This window comes from Thamnophis elegans, chromosome 5 (assembly GCF_009769535.1).
Source record: "Thamnophis elegans isolate rThaEle1 chromosome 5, rThaEle1.pri, whole genome shotgun sequence".
NCBI lineage: Eukaryota > Metazoa > Chordata > Lepidosauria > Squamata > Colubridae > Thamnophis > Thamnophis elegans.
The window spans coordinates 65,293,983-65,315,919 of record NC_045545.1 but is presented as its reverse complement, the minus strand read 5'-3'; the positions used below and the strand labels follow the sequence as shown (position 1 = coordinate 65,315,919).

The 21,937-nt window shown below is 36.2% G+C and overlaps 1 protein-coding gene across 3 annotated transcripts in view; it reads left to right on the top strand.

Moving 5' to 3' along the window:
• Nucleotides 1–21,937, top strand: part of RBM39 (RNA binding motif protein 39) — a 29,950-nt gene that overhangs the window by 5,929 nt on the left and 2,084 nt on the right. For 2 of the 3 annotated variants that reach the window (XM_032217675.1, XM_032217676.1), the window contains 13 exons: nucleotides 393–442; nucleotides 7,715–7,909; nucleotides 8,146–8,211; nucleotides 8,296–8,349; nucleotides 9,462–9,579; nucleotides 11,626–11,778; nucleotides 12,612–12,749; nucleotides 14,166–14,231; nucleotides 15,123–15,327; nucleotides 15,577–15,654; nucleotides 16,279–16,311; nucleotides 18,517–18,592; nucleotides 18,678–18,783. In XM_032217675.1, the coding sequence (XP_032073566.1) occupies nucleotides 393–442; nucleotides 7,715–7,909; nucleotides 8,146–8,211; nucleotides 8,296–8,349; nucleotides 9,462–9,579; nucleotides 11,626–11,778; nucleotides 12,612–12,749; nucleotides 14,166–14,231; nucleotides 15,123–15,327; nucleotides 15,577–15,654; nucleotides 16,279–16,311; nucleotides 18,517–18,592; nucleotides 18,678–18,783 (1,338 nt within the window). The remainder of the gene's footprint in view (nucleotides 1–392; nucleotides 443–7,714; nucleotides 7,910–8,145; nucleotides 8,212–8,295; nucleotides 8,350–9,461; nucleotides 9,580–11,625; nucleotides 11,779–12,611; nucleotides 12,750–14,165; nucleotides 14,232–15,122; nucleotides 15,328–15,576; nucleotides 15,655–16,278; nucleotides 16,312–18,516; nucleotides 18,593–18,677; nucleotides 18,784–21,937) is intronic. The other variant, XM_032217677.1, reaches the window with a different exon arrangement.

Genomic DNA, 21,937 nt, shown 5'->3' with positions numbered 1-21,937 from the left:
ACTTGGGGCTTAGGCAGAAATATAGCCTTGGTATTGGTCAAATGGGATTATAGCATATGAATGTGCTTTTAAACTTGATATTTCTTGTTTATATTTTATCATTTAACCACTTCAGTGCTGGAAACTGCAGGATGGCTTTATTTCATTGTAAGAAAGTTTGTATAATTTAAATCATTTTTAAATAGTAATTTTCTATTTATAGTTGTATGACTTAAATGTAAGCAGCAAAGTGGTTAAAAAGTCTACCTTAATTAGTAGCATTCCATATTGAATGTAAAATTTAGTATTAAATTTTTGTTTTGTATTTTCTTATCCCTGTCCCCATTACCCTTTTGACCACTTGAAATGTTTCCACTTCGTCCTCATGATGTTCTTCTATCAACCCTGCTTAGGATGAGAACAAATTGAGCAGTGCCAATGGACATGAAGAACGAAGTAAGAAGTAAGTATTTGCTGGCTGTTTAAATATGTACTTCTGCTTAATAAAGCATTCACGTTTTTATTGATAACTTTGGATGTCTAACCTCCCTAATTCAGTTTTTGTAATTCGGTTTTCAGGTTGGTTAAGATAGTAGGAAAAAAGTAGCAAGGGGTTTTGTATACATTTGAATGTTTTCATTTTTACATCCTTCCCAGCATTTGTTCCTCTTTCTCTCCAAAACAAAAGACCATCTTTTCAGGAGAGAAAATGTTTACAATACAACATACTCTCAATTTCATGAAGATAATTGAAAGGGGAGGATTGCCTCTTTAACTCAAATATTTATATGTCCATTTTAGTTTAGTTTAAATGTTTACAAAATTATATAGATGATATGAACATTGAAAAAGTCCAAAATCAGATTTTGTGCTTGCATATGAAATTCCCCAACTGAGTGTCCATTTAGAAAACTGAGCTTTTATAGTAATAGTTTTATTGCTTTTTGAGGTAATGTGATTATATTAATAACTGTTAACTTAAAATTACGATGGTCTTCTGACTTTCATAGTAGAAAATTTAACACCCCACTCTTTCCTTAGACTCCTTCAATTGAATATCTTTCTTGCAAGCCATATAACCATATTGGAATAAACATTGCTTTATTTTTTTAAAATATATTTCTGTGTTGTAAAGATGAAGGGAAACAATTTACTAAATTTTTATAGATGAATCTCCAGCTAAGGTAAACTTCTAATTGTACAAGTTCAGAATACACTAGAGCATCGATGGCGAACCTTTTTTGGGTCATGTGCCACAAGCGGGGGGAGTGCAGGAGTGTGTACCACACCCATAATGCAATGCACGACCCCCCTGCGTGCATGACAGGCGCAACCCCCCATTTTTTGCATGCTTTTTTCACACTCCCCAGACTCCAGAGGCTTTATAGGAGCCTGGGGAGGGCGAAGACAGCCTTCCCGCCCCTCCGGAGGCTTCAGGAGCTTCCCTGAAGCCTCCGGAGCACAAAAAACCAGCCCTATGGGCAAACCAGAAATTCAGGGACAGAATTCTGGTTTGCTCATAGAGCCGGTTTAAGCCTTCCGGAGGCTTCCCTGAGGGCTCCAGAGGAGGAAAAATGACACTACGAGCAAACCAGAAATCGTATGATTGTTTTTAGTTTCAAAACCTCTGGTTTGCCTGGGTTTTTGCACTCCGGAGGCTTCAGGAAGCTCCTGAAGCCTCCAAGGGCCTCGGAGGAGGGGAGGCTTTTTTCGCCACCCTCAGGCTCCTATAAAGCCTCTGGAGCCTGGGGAGGGCAGAAAATGGCTTTAAAAAAGGCAGAACTCAGCTGGCCAGTGTGCTGGCCTGCTGACATGGCAACGCCTTGCGTGCCCTGACAAATGGCTCCGCATGCCACTCGTGCCGTAGGTTCACCATCCCGGCACTAGAGCTTCTTACTGTTCAAAATATAATGGAATGGTTTTATTCCCAGTGTAGGCTAGTTTAGCTTCACTTTGAGAAATACACATAAACTAGGTTAAACAGGGCATTAATTATTTCATAATGTTGAAGTTATTACAGAAAGCATTAACTCAAATTCCAGTAGCTTGCTTGTCTTCATTGCAGGTTTTTTTTTTTTAGATGTAGGTTTTGTTTTGTTTTTTTAATTTGGAGCTCAGCGGTTAAACTAAGGTTGCTAATTCATCTCTAGTTACTCATCCTGTACACTGGGAAAGTCAAGATAAGTAGCTTTGTGGCAGAGAAAAAGTAAGTTATAGTAATGGTGAAATACTTTTGTAGGCTAAAAATCTAATTACTACTACGTCACATTTGTAGAATATACAAATCTGATCCGAGTTTCCTCCATTCATATACTTCGTACTTTGAATTAAGTTTATTCTGTATGTAAAAACAAAATACAATTAATGGTGATAAATTGTAAAATAAATTTGACAACGCATTTGCAGACTTTAATCTCTGTAATTCTTTCAGTTTATTCTTTTTATGTTGCAAATTTATGTAGACTCTGATTTGACCTTGTCCTTTGAAATCTGCCTAAATCTGAAAACCAGCCAATCTTATTTAGTTTTACTTGTTTTCTAATAGATGGTAGCATTTCCTACTCCTATAATTTTATAATTTTATTTGAAATGGTGGAATGTGTGCTGATTTGGGTATATATTTTCTTCTGTCAAAATCAGTGATTGTCAAGCTTGGCAGCTTGAAGGTGGGTGGACTTCAACTCTTAGAATTCCCCAGCCAGAAGAAATTGGCAAGGTTGAGAAACACTGGTCTAAACCAGGGGTGTCAAACTGGATTTCTTCGAGAACCAGATCAGCACTCTAATTCTCCTCTGCGGGTAGGTGGGTAGAAGAGACGGGACGGATGCCTACTTCAGCAGATGCAGCCCGCGGGCCGTGAGTTTGACACCCCTGGTCTAAAAATTGAGTTGTACAGATAGCCCTCAACTTAAGACCACAATTTAGGCAAATTTTCTGTTGCTAAGCAAGACAGTTATTAAGTGAGTTTTGGCCCATTTTATGATCTTACTTGTCACAGTTGTTAAGTGAATCACTGCAATTGTTAAATTGGTAACATAGTTGTTAAGTGAATCTGGCTTCCCCATTGACTTTAGTTGTCAGAAAGTTGCAAAAAGTGGATCACATGTCCCTGGGATCCTGCAACCGTCATAAATAGGAACCAGTTGCCAAGCATCCAAATTTTGATCAAATGATCATGAGGATGCTGCAACAGTAATGTGTGAAAACTGTCATAAATCGCTTTTTTCATTGCAGTTGCAACTTCAAATGGTCATTAAATGAATGATTGTAAGGTGAGGACTATCTGTATTTCCTAGCAATTTTTGTACCAGCTTGGTAAACCACTGATTAGTTAAAATTCCTCTGTTTATTAAATATTATTTTGGCAGGAAGGTGTTATGCAATTTTGCTGTTTATTGAGTGGAGGATTTTTCCTTTGGAAAAATCAAAAGAGGATTGGAATTGTAGGCCATTAAATTAACAAACTATTGATAGTTCTGTTCCATTAGTTGTATAATTACATCATAACAGTACTTCTGAAGTTAAATGTTACCTTATCATACACTATTAATTAGTTTAAGCAATAGTTTAGATAGAGATTTTATAATGTGTTTGCTTGCTTAAGGTTTGTTCAGTGTCTTTGATGTTAAGAAGTCTTAATGAATTTAACCTTATCATATTTTACTATCTAAGCATGAGGAGTTTTTTTCTTTTAATTTTTGAAAATCAATTAAGTAAAATAATTTTTTAGTATTTTGTTCATAGGAGCTTCCATTAGTTTTCCATTCAAGGGATAAACTATCAATTCCAGTTCCAGCAGTTCTGTAGTATATTTCCAATAAAACTTTTAAGTTTCTTCCCCATATTTTTAATCCTCTTTTATAAGGAAATTTTGTCTTAAATGTTTTATGTTGAATTGTCTGGTAAGTTGCTTTTACTGTGATAAGACAGAACATGTATTTATATTTACTGACATAGTGTACATTCATAGGCTTTGAATGTATATTCACTATTGTTCTCTGTTCTTTTTAAATATTTTTTGTATTTAGCAATACTTTCTCTTTTTGATAAATACTGTTCCTATACATCATTCAATTAAACCTTTAAAAATACCTATGTTATAGGAAATGCAGATAATATCTTTATTGTGGGAAATAATTAAAGTAGCAATTTTTAAAATTCTGACAAGTAAATTCAAGACAAGTGCTGCCAGAATGTATGAGATTGCTCCTAAAAAATGGAATGAGGAAGGAAGCTGGCATGCTATACAGCATCAGCCTCCAAAATCTTTTTTGTTTCCAAGCCGACCTCGAATAGTCTAAGTAGTCTGCACGTGCTTCCTAAAAATAAAAAGAGATTGGTAGCTGTAATCAATGCTTTACCTACCTATCAAAAAATATATATTATTAGAGTTGTCAGTATTTGCAAAGAACTACAGAGAATGGTAGGAAGCAACACACAGTTTCCTTTCTGATAAAGGTTGTGGCAAGTCACAGCCATTGTAGCAGCCATCTCTGAACATCAAAATGACATGTGTGCTCATTGGCCTCAAAAGACTAGGGACTGTTGTTTTTGTAACCTTGTTTCAAAACTTTATCATCATTGAAAAAATGTCCAAAACATTGCTCTTAGTTTTAATCAGTCACAGGAAGCTTTAGGGCCACAACATGGGACTTGGGTTCTCCATGTCTTGTGTAGAAGCTTTTTCATGGGGTTGAAAATACTTAAAATAATTTAAATAATTTAAAATAATTTAAGACATTCATTGAGTTTTGACCCATTTTACATCTTTTTAGCCACAGTTGTTAAGTGAATCATTGCAGTTATTAAGTTAGTAACATGGTTAGTGAATCTGTCTTCATTTAACTGCACTTTCTGCACTTTGCTTGTCAGAAAATTACAAAAGATGATCACATGACCTCAGGACATTACAACTATCATAAATATGAACCAGTTGCTAAGCATTCAAAATTTGATCATGTGACCAGGAGAATGCTGCAACGGTCATAAGTGTGAAAATGGTCATAAGTCACTTTTTTAGGGCTGTTGTAGCTTTAAATAGTAACTAAATGAACTCTTGTAAGTTTTGGGCTACTTGTATAAACATTGTAAAACCCCAACCCCAACCTTTTTCAGCACCAGGGACTGGTTTCTTTGAGAGGTTTTTCCGCGGACTGGAGGGAGTGTGGTTTTGTGTCCTGCCTGCATCCCACGGATGAGGCTTTGCTTGTTTGCGTGGGCTGGTTTTTGGCATGTTGTGGACTGATGGACTCTCCTGGAGTTGGCGACTCCTGTTTTAAAGCACTAAAATAAGATGAAGTGCTATTTTTTGTTTGCAGTTTTGCTCTAAATTGTTTGACCTAGCACCAATCATTTATGTGGTCAAACCCTATTTGATCTGGATGGGAAAATATAGGCTTCACCTCAGATTTAGGGAGGTAGAGTGGGTCTCAGTTTTTATGCCCCTGCTAGTTTGGGACATCTTTTGTTCAGAACAAACATCTTTTGTTCTGGATGGAGTTGCGCTATCTCAGGCGAAACCTATAGATAATTGGGAATCCTTCTCCTCCAGTTCAAAGGAAAGATGACAGCCATGGCTAGGAGAACCTTTGCATAGCTGTTATGTACCAGTTGACATCCATTCATCAGCCAGGAGGCTACTCACAACCCCTCATGCCTTGGTCACATCCCAATTGAACTACTACAAAGAACTTTAACTGAGGCTGCCCTGAAACATTTGGAAGGTTCAGCTGATGCTAAATACAGCACTCTGGGCAATTAAAGGTGCTTCTTATTCAGCATGTGCTCTGCAAGCTGCATTGATTGCCAGTATGCTTTTGGCTTCCATTGAAGGTTCTATCAGTTATCTATAAAGGCTTGCAACTGGGTTACTTGTGGGAGTGGCTCTTCACTGTTATATTTATTCTTCTGTTAGATCTCACAGGAGAGGGATGCTATTCACCCAGAGCAGACCTGGGCATTTTATGGCCCTCAGGTCACAACCAGCCCTTTGTCTGCCCCTGTCCAGTTGCATCAGTTGTAAGTTAGAAAATAAAATATAAACAGGCACGCCACAGAGGGCAGTAAAAGAAGCCAAGTGTGCTCCTTTAGTCAGCTGGTGAGATAAAGAACTTCTCTGCCTCTATGACAAAAGAACATCAGACAAGGTGAGCCAAGGCTCTGTCCTCCTTCTGCTGTCAACATGTGGGCATCTCCAGCAGAATTGTGTTCAGCCTACTGATTTGGCCCTCTATAGCAGTCCAAATTTGTCATGTGGACCCTTGGGGAAAAAATAATTGCCAGTCCCTGCCCCAGAGATTAGACTTGCCCTGATTTTGCTGAGTGTTCAAAACTATGAAAACTGACTTTGTTATTCAGCCTTAGATCCTAGCTGTGTGTTTGAGTCTCTATCACGGTTGTATTAACTATTAGTTATTTTATCATCTTGCCTCCTGTATATGTTGGAATTGGAAATGTATTTTTGTGTTCACTGGGAGCTTTATTCTACTGAAAACAATATTTAAATTATAGGAACTATTAAATTTCATTAATATTTTTAGATCTTAGAATTGTGCTGTTTTGCATCTTGGTCAGACTTGTAGGAATTATGTTAGAAAATGGTATTAACTCATAACAGCATAACAATTGGAAGAGATCTTGGAGGTCTTCTAGTCCAACCCAATTTCTCTTGCACAAGCAGGTAACCCAATACCATTCCAGACAAGTGGCTGTCTAGTCTCTTCTTAAAACTCCAGTGATGGAGCAGCCACAACTTCTGAAGGCAAGCTGTTCCACTAGTATCTCCTCGCATCTCCTTTGAGGTGTTTATAAAGCATACAGTTTGCATTCATATTGAAGTTTGTATTCATAAAGTTAAATTTAGCAGTATTTTGAGGTAATCTAATTAACCAATATTTGTTAGTAAAACAATACATTTATATAAACACATACTTAACAAATAGCAGTTAAAAAACCTGATTTGGATCTAGATAATTATGAGGCAAAGAAACATTAGTGGTGTTTGATTAATTCTTCATGGAAAAAAATTCCCAATCCATTAAAGCAAATATATGGGAAGGTATTTCTAATGTGAGGACACTGAATATGAGGCTTAGCTATTGAATGAATTTGTGGGTATAAGGAGATCTAAAGTAATTTAAATAAATCAAATAACTTACCTCAATTTTCGTTCACATTTCTCACATAATGCTCTTCTGCTAGGTTGGAAACAGCCCTTCTGTGTGTGGAAGAGGCTTTCCTCTAGTGGAAGGGCTCCTTTGGATCCAAGCCACTGGCTCCAGTGGCCACTTGGAACATATCTAACAATACACAAGCAGTAGAGTGAAAAACCAGTGTCATTAAATGAACAATGCAGATACAGTTATGAAGCTCAATTTCCTAGAAAGGAACTTGGTAGGTATAATTATTTGTAATTTTTAAAACATTCTTTTGTGACTGAGAAGCTTTTTAGTAAGGAAATAGAATTGTAAAGATTAAAGCAGCAATATATTCACTTGGTTTAAAATACGTTTTTCACCTAAATGGCTTTGCTTTTAACCTTAGATATGTTTCTTAATTGTGAGATTTACAGGTAGTTGTATAATTTATTGCTATTATATTCATTTAAATATTGTGTAATATTTATTTAAAATTGACAAACATTTTTCAAGTCACCTAATCTTATTTCATATGGACATGTTAGTAATGTTTTTCCTCTTTGAAAACATAACTGATTTTTTAAATCTGTTCTGTTCAGGAGGAAAAAAAGCAAGAGCAGAAGTCGTAGTCATGATAGGAAGAGAAGTCGCAGCAAGGAGCGCAAACGAAGCCGTGAACGTGAAAGGAAAAAAAGCAAGAGTCGAGAAAGAAAGCGCAGTAAAAGTAAAGAACGGAGACGTAGCCGTTCAAGAAGCAGAGAACGCCGATTCAGAGGCCGTTACAGAAGTCCCTAGTAAGTTGTGTGAAATTATTATTTTAGGTTTCTTTAAGAGTAAATAAATAGTAAAACTTTTAGCTTGAGAATTTTAGAAACTTCAGTTGTAATATAATTACATTAGAGTAACAGTTTTATTTCATAACCATGCAGTGTAATGGTTATGATACTAATAAGAATATATCTCTTAATGGTAAAGTGTCAAACAGAATGATAAAGGCTGTACATAACACTGCTTTCTTCTTTACTCCTAGTTCTGGTCCAAAGTTCAATAGTGCCATGAGAGGAAAAATGGGCTTGCCACACAGCATGAAAATAAGGTTTGTCTTATTTTCTTTAATAATGGATTTAATGGTTTATATTTATATTTATTCCCTTCATAATTCCGTACATTTTTTTTATAGCAGACGTCGATCTAGGAGCAAAAGTCCTTTCAGAAAAGACAAAAGCCCTGTAAGGTAGGGATTTGAATCTTGCTTAATGTTAAAATTTCCATAACATTGAATGTTCTACACATTTATATTCTACACTGATTTGTCGTTAAAAAATTCTGTTCTGTGTGATTGACTGCTCTTGCAATGTATATGGATTTATGTTTATAAAGAGAATGTGCTAGAAAACACATACACTGTGAGTGTAGAGGTAATTGGCAGTGGGATTATTCTGGGTTGGCATTGTTAACATGCATATATGTGTATATTTCAGAAAAGCAAGTTAGAAAACTTTTTCTGAGGATGGGAGATCAATTAAAATATATTGAAGTTAAAAGTATTTTTTATAATATTGTAAAGAGGTGAGATTCCTATCCTGAAATATATATCTCCACTGAAACTGCAGGCATCCCTTAGTCATAGGTGTTTGGGTTAAAATTTCTTGTTATATCCAATTCCTTTTTCCATAATTATTTGTCTTCTCTTCTGCATATTTATTTATTAAATTTATAGGTCACTCATGTCAACTGAGTAGTGTATAAGTTTAAAGCATATCCAATACAATGAAAGCAAAATGAGCTAATCAACCAGAATCTTAATTCATTTCCCACAGAGAGCACATAGTTCCCTAAACTAATACCTGGGAAAAGCTAGGGTTTCAGAGTCTTAAGATGGCAGGATCAGGCAAGTCAAACCTCCAGGGAAATGCTATTCCAGAGACAGGTTTTGCAACAGAGAAGGCATGAGAGGTTAGCATTGGCTATCCCCATGTTCCAGTGCAAGAGTTAAAAGCATTCAAGTGAAGCTAAAATAGGTAGATGTCCAGGAAAGCTTTGTTCTTTTCGCTTCATTTGCAATATAGTCCATGTGAAAATACAAGGGAGATAGTTACACTCAGGAAATATATTGCTCACTGGAGGCTGAAATGATGTTCCTGATTCTGAAAGGAGGAGAATAGCTTTTGAAACATGGGTACTCTTCCCCCCCCCCCCCTCGGTCTTATAAAAGCATGTTTAATGAATCTTTATCTGTGTTTGAATACAAGTGTTCTTAATAATGTAAAAATCAAATCTGTTCAAATCTATCTTAAATGTGTTTATATTGATATAATAATATCAATAATAATTACTGTTTTTCAGAGAGCCTATTGATAATCTTACTCCAGAGGAACGGGATGCTCGAACAGTATTCTGCATGCAGCTTGCAGCAAGAATTAGGCCAAGAGACCTGGAAGAATTTTTCTCTACTGTAGGAAAGGTATGATATGAAGAACTCTTGGCAGTTCTTTTAATTCCTTACGGGTTGTTCTGAGATATTTATTTATTTTATTTATTATTAAATTTCTACATAATCCATCCCACCTAAGTGACTTTGGGCAATTACCATAGCATAATAAAACTATATTAATACATGAATGAAAGCATAATTTAAAAACAGTTAAAATAGGTTAAAAATGCAAGTGAAGATAAACCAGGTTAAAAATTCAAAGATTAGGAGATTAATAAAGCAGCAGAAGAGTCTTTGGACCACCAGACATCGCCAGGACTGCATCCTGTATCTATGTGTAGAAGGAATGGCAGAAACTGGTGGCAGAGTCAAAAGAATCACCCTAAAGTGTCTATGTAGCCACAAACCGACTAAATCCATCTTTTCCTGAATGCTGTTGGCCTTTATCTAGCACCAAGATACTGCTAACCATAGATTCCTGTGCATGGACATCATTAGCAATAAATCAATTTAATCGGAAATTCATTTGTGGTCCTGGTATTTCGTGCCTGACACTTCACTAACTGGAAAGCGAGGTCTTAATATTCTTCTAGAACAGTGTTTTTCAACCACTGTGCCGCGGCACACTAGTGTGCCGTGACATAGTGTAAGGTGTGCCGTGGGAAAATTACTTTATATATAGTCATATAGGCACAGAGTTAAATTTTTTTAACATTTTCTAATGGTGGTGTGCCTCGTGATTTTTTTCATGAAAAAAAGTGTGCCTTTGCACAAAAAGGGTTGAAAAACACTGTTCTAGAAAACTAGAAGAGTGGAGGCTCACCTCACCTTTGGGGTAGGATGGTCCATAGGGTGGGAGCAGCAGCTGAAAAGGTCCTCCTTCTAGATCTCATTAGTTTAAACTCCTTGAGTGACAAGGACATACAGCATTCCCTTCCTGCTTGACCTGATGGCACTGGTTGATGTAATCGGGAGGAGACGGTTTCTCAGGTATTCTGGTCCCATACCTTGAAGGACTTTAAAGGTGATAACTAATACCTTGAATTGAACCCATAAGAAAACTAGCATTCGGTACAGCTCATTTATATGTGCCTTTCGAGGTGCGCCCAAAATGGCTCACGTTGCTGCATTCTGCACCAGTTGCAGCATCTGAATACTCTTCAAGGGTAGCCCCATATAGAGCACATTATACTTGTCCATCTGGGATGTGAGTAGGGGCATGAGTGACTGAAAGAATAGCTTTTCAGTTCAGGAAAGTGCATAGTCAGTGTACAACCTTGAAGTTGAGAAAAGGCCCTCCTAGACAAGACTTTTATCTGCTCTTTGAGCAGAAATCATGAGTCCAGGAAGACACACACACACAAACCAGATTATGTACTGGGTTTGCCTAGAGCAGTGCTATTGTCTGCAAACCCCCAGGTACAAAGGAACCATCTACCCATAGCCAATTTGTTTTACCAGGGTTGCCCCCCACCCACCCTCCCAAACCCTCTCCACAAAACTGTCACCAGCTCCCAACACCAAAACTTATCCCAAAGAATACCATGGTTGGTGGTATCAAAGGCAGCTAAGAGGTCAAGAAGAGCTTAAATGGATGCACCATCCCCATACTGCTCTTGCCAGAGGTTATCTAAAAGCCTCTGTCCCGTATCTGGGCCTGAATCCTTCCGTAAAAAGAGAAGGTGGGAAACTGGACAAAAGTTGTCCAGAACTGGGATCCAGTATCGGCCTCTTGAGAAAATTACAAAGTCTTCTATCAAAATATTTTATATATAAACCAGCTTGTATGATTTAACTGTTATGATATTATTAATTTTACTTGGACATGGTTCTCCATCGCATGCATATAGTATATATTATGTACTCTGGGAAGCTCCCTGGTGTGCATATATAATGCAACATAGATAAGTTTTCTTATGTGGATGGAATCTGTTGTTAAAATCTCAGAAAACTAAGTAATCCTGTATCAGGTTTGAAAATTTCAAGTAGTGGTTTGATTTTATATTTAGTGGTATATAGATATTAAATCCATTAAAGCTTTCAACCAATTAAAACAATACTTCATTTTTTTTCTAGGTCCGTGATGTACGCATGATATCAGATAGAAATTCAAGACGTTCAAAAGGAATTGCTTATGTAGAATTTGTTGATGTCAGCTCAGTTCCTTTGGCCATTGGATTAACTGGACAGCGAGTGTTGGGAGTGCCAATTATTGTACAAGCATCTCAGGTAAGTTTGACTTGAAATCTTTTTTTAGTGCTAATAGATAAGGCTTGATCTGATAAGACTAAATGATTCCTCATTAAACATATTGCTTAATGTGTTGTTTCTAATATAGTTAACATTTTTAAAACTAGTGGTATTATTTTCATGATTATTCAAAATCAATTGAAATCTCGGCTGCCTGTTGTGACTGATAGGAATAGTTTGTGAGATCCTAGATTACATCATACATGATATCACTGATTCTCTTAATCCTTTTCCATCTTGGCTGATTACATCCTGTAGATCTGGCTTAACATTTTGGATTTTGTGAGAAATAAGATGAAAAGACAGGTGGTTTCCAGTCTATTTAGAAGAAACGAGCTGGCTTATTTTGAAGTTAACATTAATTGATCAGTAGCATTTCTTTTATTCAGAGGAAGTAAGGATTCAAGGATTGCTGGAAAATTCTGGGAACTATGTATTATCCTGAAATTGAGTTTAGATTGATTTTGCAATAGACACTACCCTGTGTAACTTCTCAATATGAAAGACAAAGATAGTTTTTATGACTTTCTTTAACTTTTGATGCCAACAGATAATAAGACTGTTTATGTGACAATTTTTATTAGCAAAAAAATAAAACAAAAACTTGAAAGTAAAATAAAAGTATCAGCTGTGTTAGTTGTCAGATAGCTCTCAAATATAAATGTTTTTGTTCTCTAGCTTACATAGTTTATATAACAGAGAAAGATTTGGATTTTACACATACATAGAAATGTTTCCTTGTAGAATGCAACATAGTTTATACTATTGTGTATAGTAATCTATAGTGTTTCCTGTGTATATAATTTTTTTAGGCAGAGAAAAACAGAGCAGCAGCAATGGCTAATAACTTACAAAAGGGAAGTGCAGGCCCCATGAGACTCTATGTAGGCTCGTTACATTTCAATATAACTGAAGATATGCTTCGTGGAATCTTTGAACCATTTGGCCGGGTAAGGTTTTTTTCAATACAATATCTCTCTGTTTACTATTCAACACAAATAAGTATCTTTGTGCTTAAAAATCCTCTTACAGTATCATAATTTTTAATGTAATACAAACTTATTATAAAGCCAAAACAATCTTAGGGCTCAATATTGAAATACAGTAGGAGAGTAGGGACTGAATGTTCCATGCAAGAGGGAATGTGTTTATAAATCATGGGCTTTTCTTGTCCAAGTACCTGTAGAGAACCTGTCTTTCCTTATTCTTTGAACTGAACATGGAAAGAAAGTTCCTTGATATAACACAGTATGTAGGGTTTTATAAGTAATTACAGGTACTTGAGGTTAGGCCTTAGAAGCCCATTTGGTTACCAGTTGAGCAACTACAGTGCTAGCATTCTCCTACAATAGTTACCAAAATTAGTAATCAGACTGCTATGCTTTGTATTAGCTGCAGTTTCTGAAACAGCTTCAAAACAGTCCCAAACAGAACACATTGAAAATATGATTTTATATGATTAACAGAATTTTAGCATCAGAACAACTCAAGAGATATAAAGCTGAAATAATGATAGGTGTAAGCTTAATAAGTGAAAATAGAAAATTTAACATTTTCTTATTAAATCTGGAATTATACTGTATATGTACGTTTAAAAGCACACTGAATTGGGTGTTCATATGTACAATTAATGTAATTATTATAATGGGGTCGGAGACCCCTGCTATAGCTGATTGAATTCAAAGAATCTAAAATGGCTCCAAATAAACAGTTACTCCATCTTTTACTATTCCTGGAATGTATTAGGAAGAATAAAAGGCAATATTGGAGGAGGTAGTAAGTATTTTCCCTGGCTGTTCACCAATATTCGAAACTTTTAAAAAACTGTTTAACTTTCACCCTGCATTAAAATATACCCCGTTTCTCCAAAAATAAGACCTCCCCGGATAATAAGGCCAATTAGGCTTTTTAAGTGCATGCGCTAAAATAAGCCCCCCGAAAATAAGTCCTCCCAAAAATATGTAAATGCATGCACAGCCAGTCCCCACCCTTTCATCAGCACAGGCCCCACGCACCCCACATGCCATCCCTGCAGAATGTTCTCGCAGAGGCTGTTCCCACAAACCCTTCTCTTAGTTGCAGCGGCAAAAAGAGCGTCAGGTCCAGACTGGCAAGAGTGTGCCAGAAACAGAACTTCTGGATTTCTCCGGATCAGTTGATCCATGGGCTGAGGTTAAGGGGCCTCCTGCACCTCAAAAATAATAAGACCTCCAAAAATAAGGCCAAGCACTTATTTCGGGGGGGGGGGAGGGGAATAAGTTCCTGTCTTATTTTTGGGGAAACACGGTGTGTGTGTGTTTGTGTATACATACATACATACATACATACATACATTAATACTAATGGGTAATCTTGATCTTTTCCAGATTGAAAGCATTCAGCTAATGATGGACAGTGAAACTGGGAGGTCCAAAGGATATGGATTTATTACTGTAAGTTTATATAGTTGACATATATGGGCTAGGAGACAATAAATTAACTCTTAGTTAAAATAAAAATACATCAGTTATCAATCATAACTAGGAAATAATTTCAATCCATATAAGAAGTATATTTTATATTGCATAATATGTATGTAGCCCATTGTGTTCTAAATGGGGGCAGCATATGTTCTTGAACAGGCATAGCCTTTAGGAGGCTTGTAGAGTGCTCTTGGGGGCTGGGGGGGGGGGCAAAAACGAGCAAAAAATGGCCATTTTTTTGCAAAAACAGGCCCATTTTCGTTTTGTCACAAAAAAGGCCATGCATAGCCTTTTGGAGGCTTATAGAGTGCTCCTGGGGGCTGAGGGGGGGGGCAAAAAGCATTCTGTTTTTCTCCCTTTTTTGCTCTCCCCCGGCCCCCCGAAGCACTCTGGAAGCCTCCTAAAGGCTATGCACAGCCATTTATGCAAAGGGGCTGGGCTTTCAGGAGGCCAAAAATGCTGTATTCAGTGTATAAGATGCACTCAGATTTTCAGCCTCTTTTGAGACAAAAAGCTGCGTCTTATACGCCGAAAAATACGGTAACTATTGCAGCATCCCTATGATCGTGATCACCATTTGCACTCTTTCCAGCTGGTATCCAACACACAATGGAAAAGCTGGCAGTAAAATCAAAAGTCATAGTCATGTAATGTCTAGCTTAACCTCATTGCTTAGTCCCAACTGTGGTCAAGCAAAGACTAGATGTAATAAATGCGTGAACAAACATAAATGTTTTTGTCTCTCTTCACCCTTTTTATACCCTTGTCTGTTCTTTAGGCCACCTGTTTTAGTTTTGTATCTAAATTAAATGTAGGCAATGTGCTGTAGCAGTTGCTTCAAATGATAATTATGTGTTTTAGTTTTCAGACTCAGAATGTGCTAAAAAGGCCTTGGAACAATTAAATGGATTTGAATTGGCAGGTAGGCCAATGAAAGTAGGACATGTGACTGAACGTACAGATGCATCCAGTGCCAGTTCATTTTTGGACAATGATGAATTGGAAAGGACTGGAATAGATTTGGGAACAACTGGTCGTCTTCAGTTGATGGCAAGACTTGCTGAGGGTAAGTGAATTAGTAACACTACTATGTGCTTCTTCCTAACCCTAACGCTTCATTAGTTTGCATGTCATCCTTTCTTCTTTCTTTCAGCATCCGACATAGTGTCATATTTTTCAGTATTTCAATAAAATGAAGAATTCATTATGATTTTCATAGTGGATTTAAACACATTTATTCTCAAAACTTTATAAAATGCATGTCCTAGTTAAAATAGATCCAAAAAAAGATTCAGTGGGGTTTTTTTTATTCCAGGTACAGGTTTGCAGATTCCTCCAGCTGCCCAGCAAGCACTGCAAATGAGTGGATCATTAGCATTTAGTGCTGTAGCAGGTAAAATTAATTTTTAAATTGTTATATGAATGTTATTCTAGAAAAAACTTGAAGTAACAGTTTTGTGTACTTTTTCTTGGAAGCAGCCACTCCTTTACTAAAGTGTTTTCCTTTGGCAAGATATCCATCATGAATTTATATAATGAAAAAGTTACTTCAGGCAAGGATAGCAATTGGGACTGGAATTGCTGTGACTAAATCATGCAGTTGTAGAGCGGGATGTCTTGCGATTGTACTGCTTAATACAATCATCATTGTCATCAAACAAGGACTGTACAGTTAATTGAAGACTTCCTGTGACCATGACTCCCTGCCCATTTTCCCTGCACACTTTACCATTGACTTTGCTTGTGGGAAGCTAGCAGCGGATGTCAGAAATTGTGACTGGCTCACTATTAAATGTGAGCCGGGCACTATGCCTGGATCACAGTCACATGACCGTAGGGATACTGTGATGGCCAGAACTCCAAGGACTGGTGGTGACTACTTGTTTGGAACTATTTAAGTTTGAATGGTCACTGAATGGCCATAACCAGAAGACTACTTGTGCTTAACATTTTCTACTGAGTGAAGTCTCTTCTTCAAGATGTAATAGTAATAAAATTTTCCAACATTCTTTTTCAGATTTACAGACAAGACTTTCTCAGCAAAGTGAAGGTGAGATTTAATTTAAATATTGTGCACCATTTAAGAACTGGTCACCCACAGTTCCATTAGGTTGCTTGCCATTTATTAGAAGTAACCTCAGGATTTCTTCCCATAATTAGAGATGGCTTTTACTAATATAGATAAGCTTTTTCAAAAATTCAGTGAGGATCATGGCCAATTCAAAAATTTTACTTAAATTAATGAATTATAACTCCGCAGGCTGAGTACTATATTAAAGGTTTAGAAGGCAAAAAGCACCAGTATTAATATAAATTGCAGAATTACCGAATCTACTAAAAGCCCTTTAACAAGTACACTCCAGATTCTGCAGATAGAACTGAAACAGGCCTGCCTATCCTATATAAAGTTGTTCTATGATTAAAGATTGAAATTGTTGGTGGTGACTTTTTTCTAATCTGGTGGATTATCAAAATTAGAGAAACAGACTAAAATGTCACATATATCAAAATTATTCCACAATGTGGCTTCAGGTCAGCCAAGAAAATGTTTTAAGCAAACTATTGGAAACAAATACTGATTTTTTTGCATGAAACTTTTTTATTTTCTCCAAAGAAACTAGTGGGTTATTTCCTCCAAGGATCAAGCTTGTCTGTTATCAGCAGAATCATCAAGTTTATAGTTAAGACTGTCCAACTGAGAAGTCTTCTAATAGATCAAACTAAGATAATATGAAACTCCAATATTAATAAATATTTACTTATTTAACTGTATTTTTATCTTTATATATTTGCATCTATTTTATTTTTGTACATTGGTGCTATCAACTGGCTAATTCATAATCAATAAAATAAGCAAGTACATTACTTGGCATGTTCTGGTACATTGCTCGTGTGTTGGAATGTTACTGTGGTGATCCATGGGCTGTCTTACAATTGTTTGGTTTTCCTGAATATGCCAAAATGACTGGGACAACAGGAGGAGGAAGTAGTGTTGAATATATTTGCCATTTTGAGTTATTTGTAAAAATTATGAAGGCAAGACACAAATAATTATAAATAAATAACACACTCATATCTGTAACCTTTAACTGGCAAAATGGTAGGATAAATGTTTTTTCCTTTCCGTATCCAATACAAGCAAGAGAATGTCTGAAATCAATTTGTTCTATAGACTACCCATTGGTTACCCATTCCCTCAAAATCAACCATATACATCTATTTTTTAAAATTTCATCAAGCATGTATTAGATAACCTATATAATTCTAAACATTATTTTGAATACATAAAATGGATACAAATACAAGGGCAGAGACAGTAGGCACACTCATGTGCTTATGCATGCCCCACTCTTAGGAATGGGGTGAGGTTGACAGTAGACAATAAGGTTAAGGTTTTGGGGAAGTAACTATGGTCAGGTAGTGCATTCTAGGCATTGACTACTCTGTTGCTGAAGTCGTATTTTCTGCAATCGAGTTTAGAGCAGTTTACCTTAAGTTTGTATCTATTGTGTGCTTATGTATTGTTGTGGTTGAAGCTGAAGTAGTCATTGACAGGTAGGACATTGTAGCAGATAATCCGTATGTACTACGCTTAGGTCAGACCAAAGGCAGTGTAGTTCTAAGTTATTTAACTGGGAAAATGCAAGTAACAACACGAAAAGAGCAGATGTGCTACAGAATTCCTGGAAACCTGGCACTTAAAGGAGCTATCAACAGATTAGTTGAACTAGATAACATTCACTATCAAGCATCTGATTCAAACATTACATAACAGACTAACCCTCCAAGGCTAGTCAGAATAGAGCTAGCATGATTTCCAGTTTTGCTGAAATATAAAGCAGAATGTGGAAAAATTATGCTTTCCCTTTTGGTAACAAACACCCTGAATCTAAAGTATTTGAAAATATTGGTGTGAAATTTTGCCCTTTCAGATCCTACTTGTAATTGAATTTATTGGCTAGTTTAGTTACCAAGTTGTTACATAGAGATGGGGCAAAATGTTGATCTTATCATTGTCTAGTCATTCCTTAGCAGTATGTTGGAAGGGCTCCTTTTGGAAGCAATATCTTCACTGATAGGGTTAGTTTTGTGGATTCAGAATTAAAATCTTTGCTTAAGAGGAATTGCATTTCATAACAGAATTATATTGTGTATGTGTGTATGTGTATAATTATGTATGTATGTATGTATGTATGTCTTATACATAAACCAAAATAAAAATGACCGAAAAGCCATGCTATGTTTTCTTTTTCAGTCTTGGCTGCGGCTGCTTCTGTACAACCACTTGCAACACAATGCTTTCAGCTGTCCAATATGTTTAACCCTCAAACGTAAGTTAACCTGATTTAGTTTTCTAAAATTTTCTCTATTTGGTATAAAAATATAAGTTTATTGCCTTCTTAACTCATTCTGCAGTGAAGACGAAGCTGGCTGGGATACAGAAATTAAAGATGATGTGATTGAAGAATGTAACAAGCATGGAGGTGTTGTCCACATTTATGTAGACAAAAATTCAACTCAGGTATGTTTTTAAAAATCATCTAATGATAGCATTATGTTTGGGCCCTTTAAAGTTTTATAAAAGGGTTCATGCTATTATATGCAATATATGGATTCTTTTTCACTGTTTTTTAACTAAAGTATTCTAAAATGAAGTGACACAAAAATTGATTTGTTTGTGCCACTTCACTATGTAAAACCATTCCCATTTCTAATAATTAAGACAAATATAATAAAATAGTATACAATATAATACTATGACTTCCACCTCTTCTTACGATTGGGAACAATAAAACCACACATCCATTTCATCTACAAAAGCCTTGCAATGCAGAGATAACACAGTTCTAAGTGTTGTATAATTTTATCGTCAAAGGCAACCCATGCTGTGTTGCAAAAATCTAGATATGAAGAAGTCATGACTGTCAACAAATCTCTAATTTTAAGAAATCTGCCATAAGTCCAAAGCTTTGACCATGTCTTAAAACCTAATCTTCCAGCAGGGCCTTGGAGTCCAGGAGAACACTGCATGACAAGTCTGCTTGTTATAATGGAGCATGACTCTGTAAAAGTCAAAGAGTCAAAGGTTTTGAATCAACATTCACTCTTAACTTTGAGATTAAGTCTGTTGCTTCCCATCCAGTATCTAACTACTTTCAGGCACCAGGATAGAATTTTATTCACAGCTAATGCTGGTCTAGGGATCAACAATGTACTGACAGTATCTCATCCTGTACTGGGTGGATAGCCCAAAGATGCTTTTTCAAAAGGCAACTGGACTCTCTTTGTTTTTCCTTGAAGATGTTTGATTTCACAGCCAAGAACCTTCAGTTCTAAAGAATCTTGGATTAGAAGCAAAATATATTCAAGGCAAAACAAAGTCCAGTTGCCTTTTGAAAAAGCATCTTTGGGACAACCATGACTGGAAAACTGAATCTCCCTAGACAGATACTGGTGGGTAATTTTTCCCAATAGCTTCCTGTAAATATTGAATAGTAAAGACAATGTACTTTCAATAGTATATATATTGAAAAACCACACTTCACAATTCTTCATGTTGGAGTGCCCTGGGGATATGATCTTTCCCTCCCTCACTGACGAACTACCTACTTGAGAGAAGAACCACTGCAATATACGCCTTAAAATCTAAGTGCTCACAGTTGATAGTACCAACAGCTGTTAAAAGTTCAGCAGAACCAGGAGATCATACTTCCTCTATACAGGTCCTACCAGCATCAATCTTTCACTGTTCAGTCTCTCTCTTCCAAGACCCAAATTACATTCTTCCATCCTCTAATTTCAAAGAAATGACATGGAACACAAACCATTTTTACTACTCCAGTAATGGTTGTGTACCTTTGTGATATACATCTATTGGAGGTGTCTTCTTGGTTGTTCCTCTGTCTTTGGCAATTTACCTTTAAGTGGCAGCCAGCTATACCTATCCATAATTATTTAATCTGTGACAACCACAGATTGATCTTTTGCTCATCTATTCATTCCTCTTCTGAATAATTATTTCCTCTTCTCCAAGTCAATAACAATTTTAATTTTAACAAACTGTATTCAACTGGATGTCCTAGGGCATTTGGCTTCCCTCTCTCTTCTATCAAGATAAACTCAATCTCAATGCTATGTCATAGATATAGAATTATACGAATATTACAATGTTGAAAATTCAATATAAAGTTTTTGGAACTATATGGAATGGGAAAAAACTCACCATTTTAAATTCAAATATGATATTTCAACCATCAAAATAGTGTGTGCAAAGCTATCTGGATCAACCTATCTATAAATATTGGTTTCTAGTTTGAGAAGAGGGATCTCCACAGTCTTGCATTTATTTTGGTTGCATAAGTCCTGGAGCATTTTCTTCCAATTTCTAACAGGCGTGTCAGTAACAGTCCAGACTATAAAGTGGTTATTTATACTTTAATTTGCCTGTTACTTCAGGAGACTATACTCAAATGCTGTGTATTGCACTGTTCTTTTCAAATATTGAAAAACTTCAACAATTAGCATTTCAAAATGTTGTTTATCTGAGATTAGGTGTTAAAATCATTAGATTGGATTGAATGGTCACTGTATATTGGGTTAATGAGCAAATAAATGAGATATTGTCAATGTGAGAAAATTAGGAAGTCCAGGCAATTTAAATGAATATAAATGTTTATTGCAAGCTGATGCTCTACAAGAAGCTACTAACAATCAAAGCAAACAAATGGTAGATAAGAATAAATGGAATTCAAGGTGGGCTGGATTTAGATCTTTTCTGGGACTCAAGACTAATCATATGTTTGACCCTTCCCTTAGGCTCAACCTGGTCACCTCCTACAGATACACTCTGAGATTTATTTCTTTGCTTTCACCTTAGTCAAAAAATTGTGCTAGGTGTTTTAACTGTTAATGATTTAATACAAATTATTTTTTAAATTAAGCAATTGGCAAGGACAAAAGTATTTTTACCAATTTATTTTTTCCTAAAATTTCTATGCCAATGCCTGTTGATTTGCAAGAAAACATATCAATTAAATATGTTTGAGCATTAAAATAGAGAACAGCAAATAGTTGAAGAAAATAAATTGCTAGGTAGAGTGAATCTATATTGTACTAAAACCTTCGTGTTTGTAACCTTTAACTGGGCAAAACCATGCATTATAGGGCAAAACCTTTTCAACCAAGACACCTCACATGAGCTAACTTACAGAATGAAAATGAAATCCAGGCCCCATGATTCCCATGAAATTTAAATTTTTATGATATATTTTACATTTTTAAAAAACATGACATAGCACAAAATGCCATAAAAACTTTCCCGTATCAACCTCTGAAGCTTGACTGCTATACAATTCAACATAGACTACTTTCAAATGTAAGCCTATTGCCTGCCCTCCAAATACTGAGAGAGGACATCAGCGACATCACTTAGCTCACCAGGATGAAGATATATAACTGGATAACGTGCATACTGATGTTTGCTCGCCTCATAACAACAGATGATCTCACCAGGCTGAGATGATATACTAGATTCAAGCTCTGGTGAACTCTTCATCAGGACAAGGGGTGATCGTATCTGCTGTGACATGATGTGGTGGTGCACCTTTTTCCTCTTTGAACATTTCCCCGAATTTTAAAGAACTTTTTTGATGAGGGCAGTACATCAAAATCTCTGT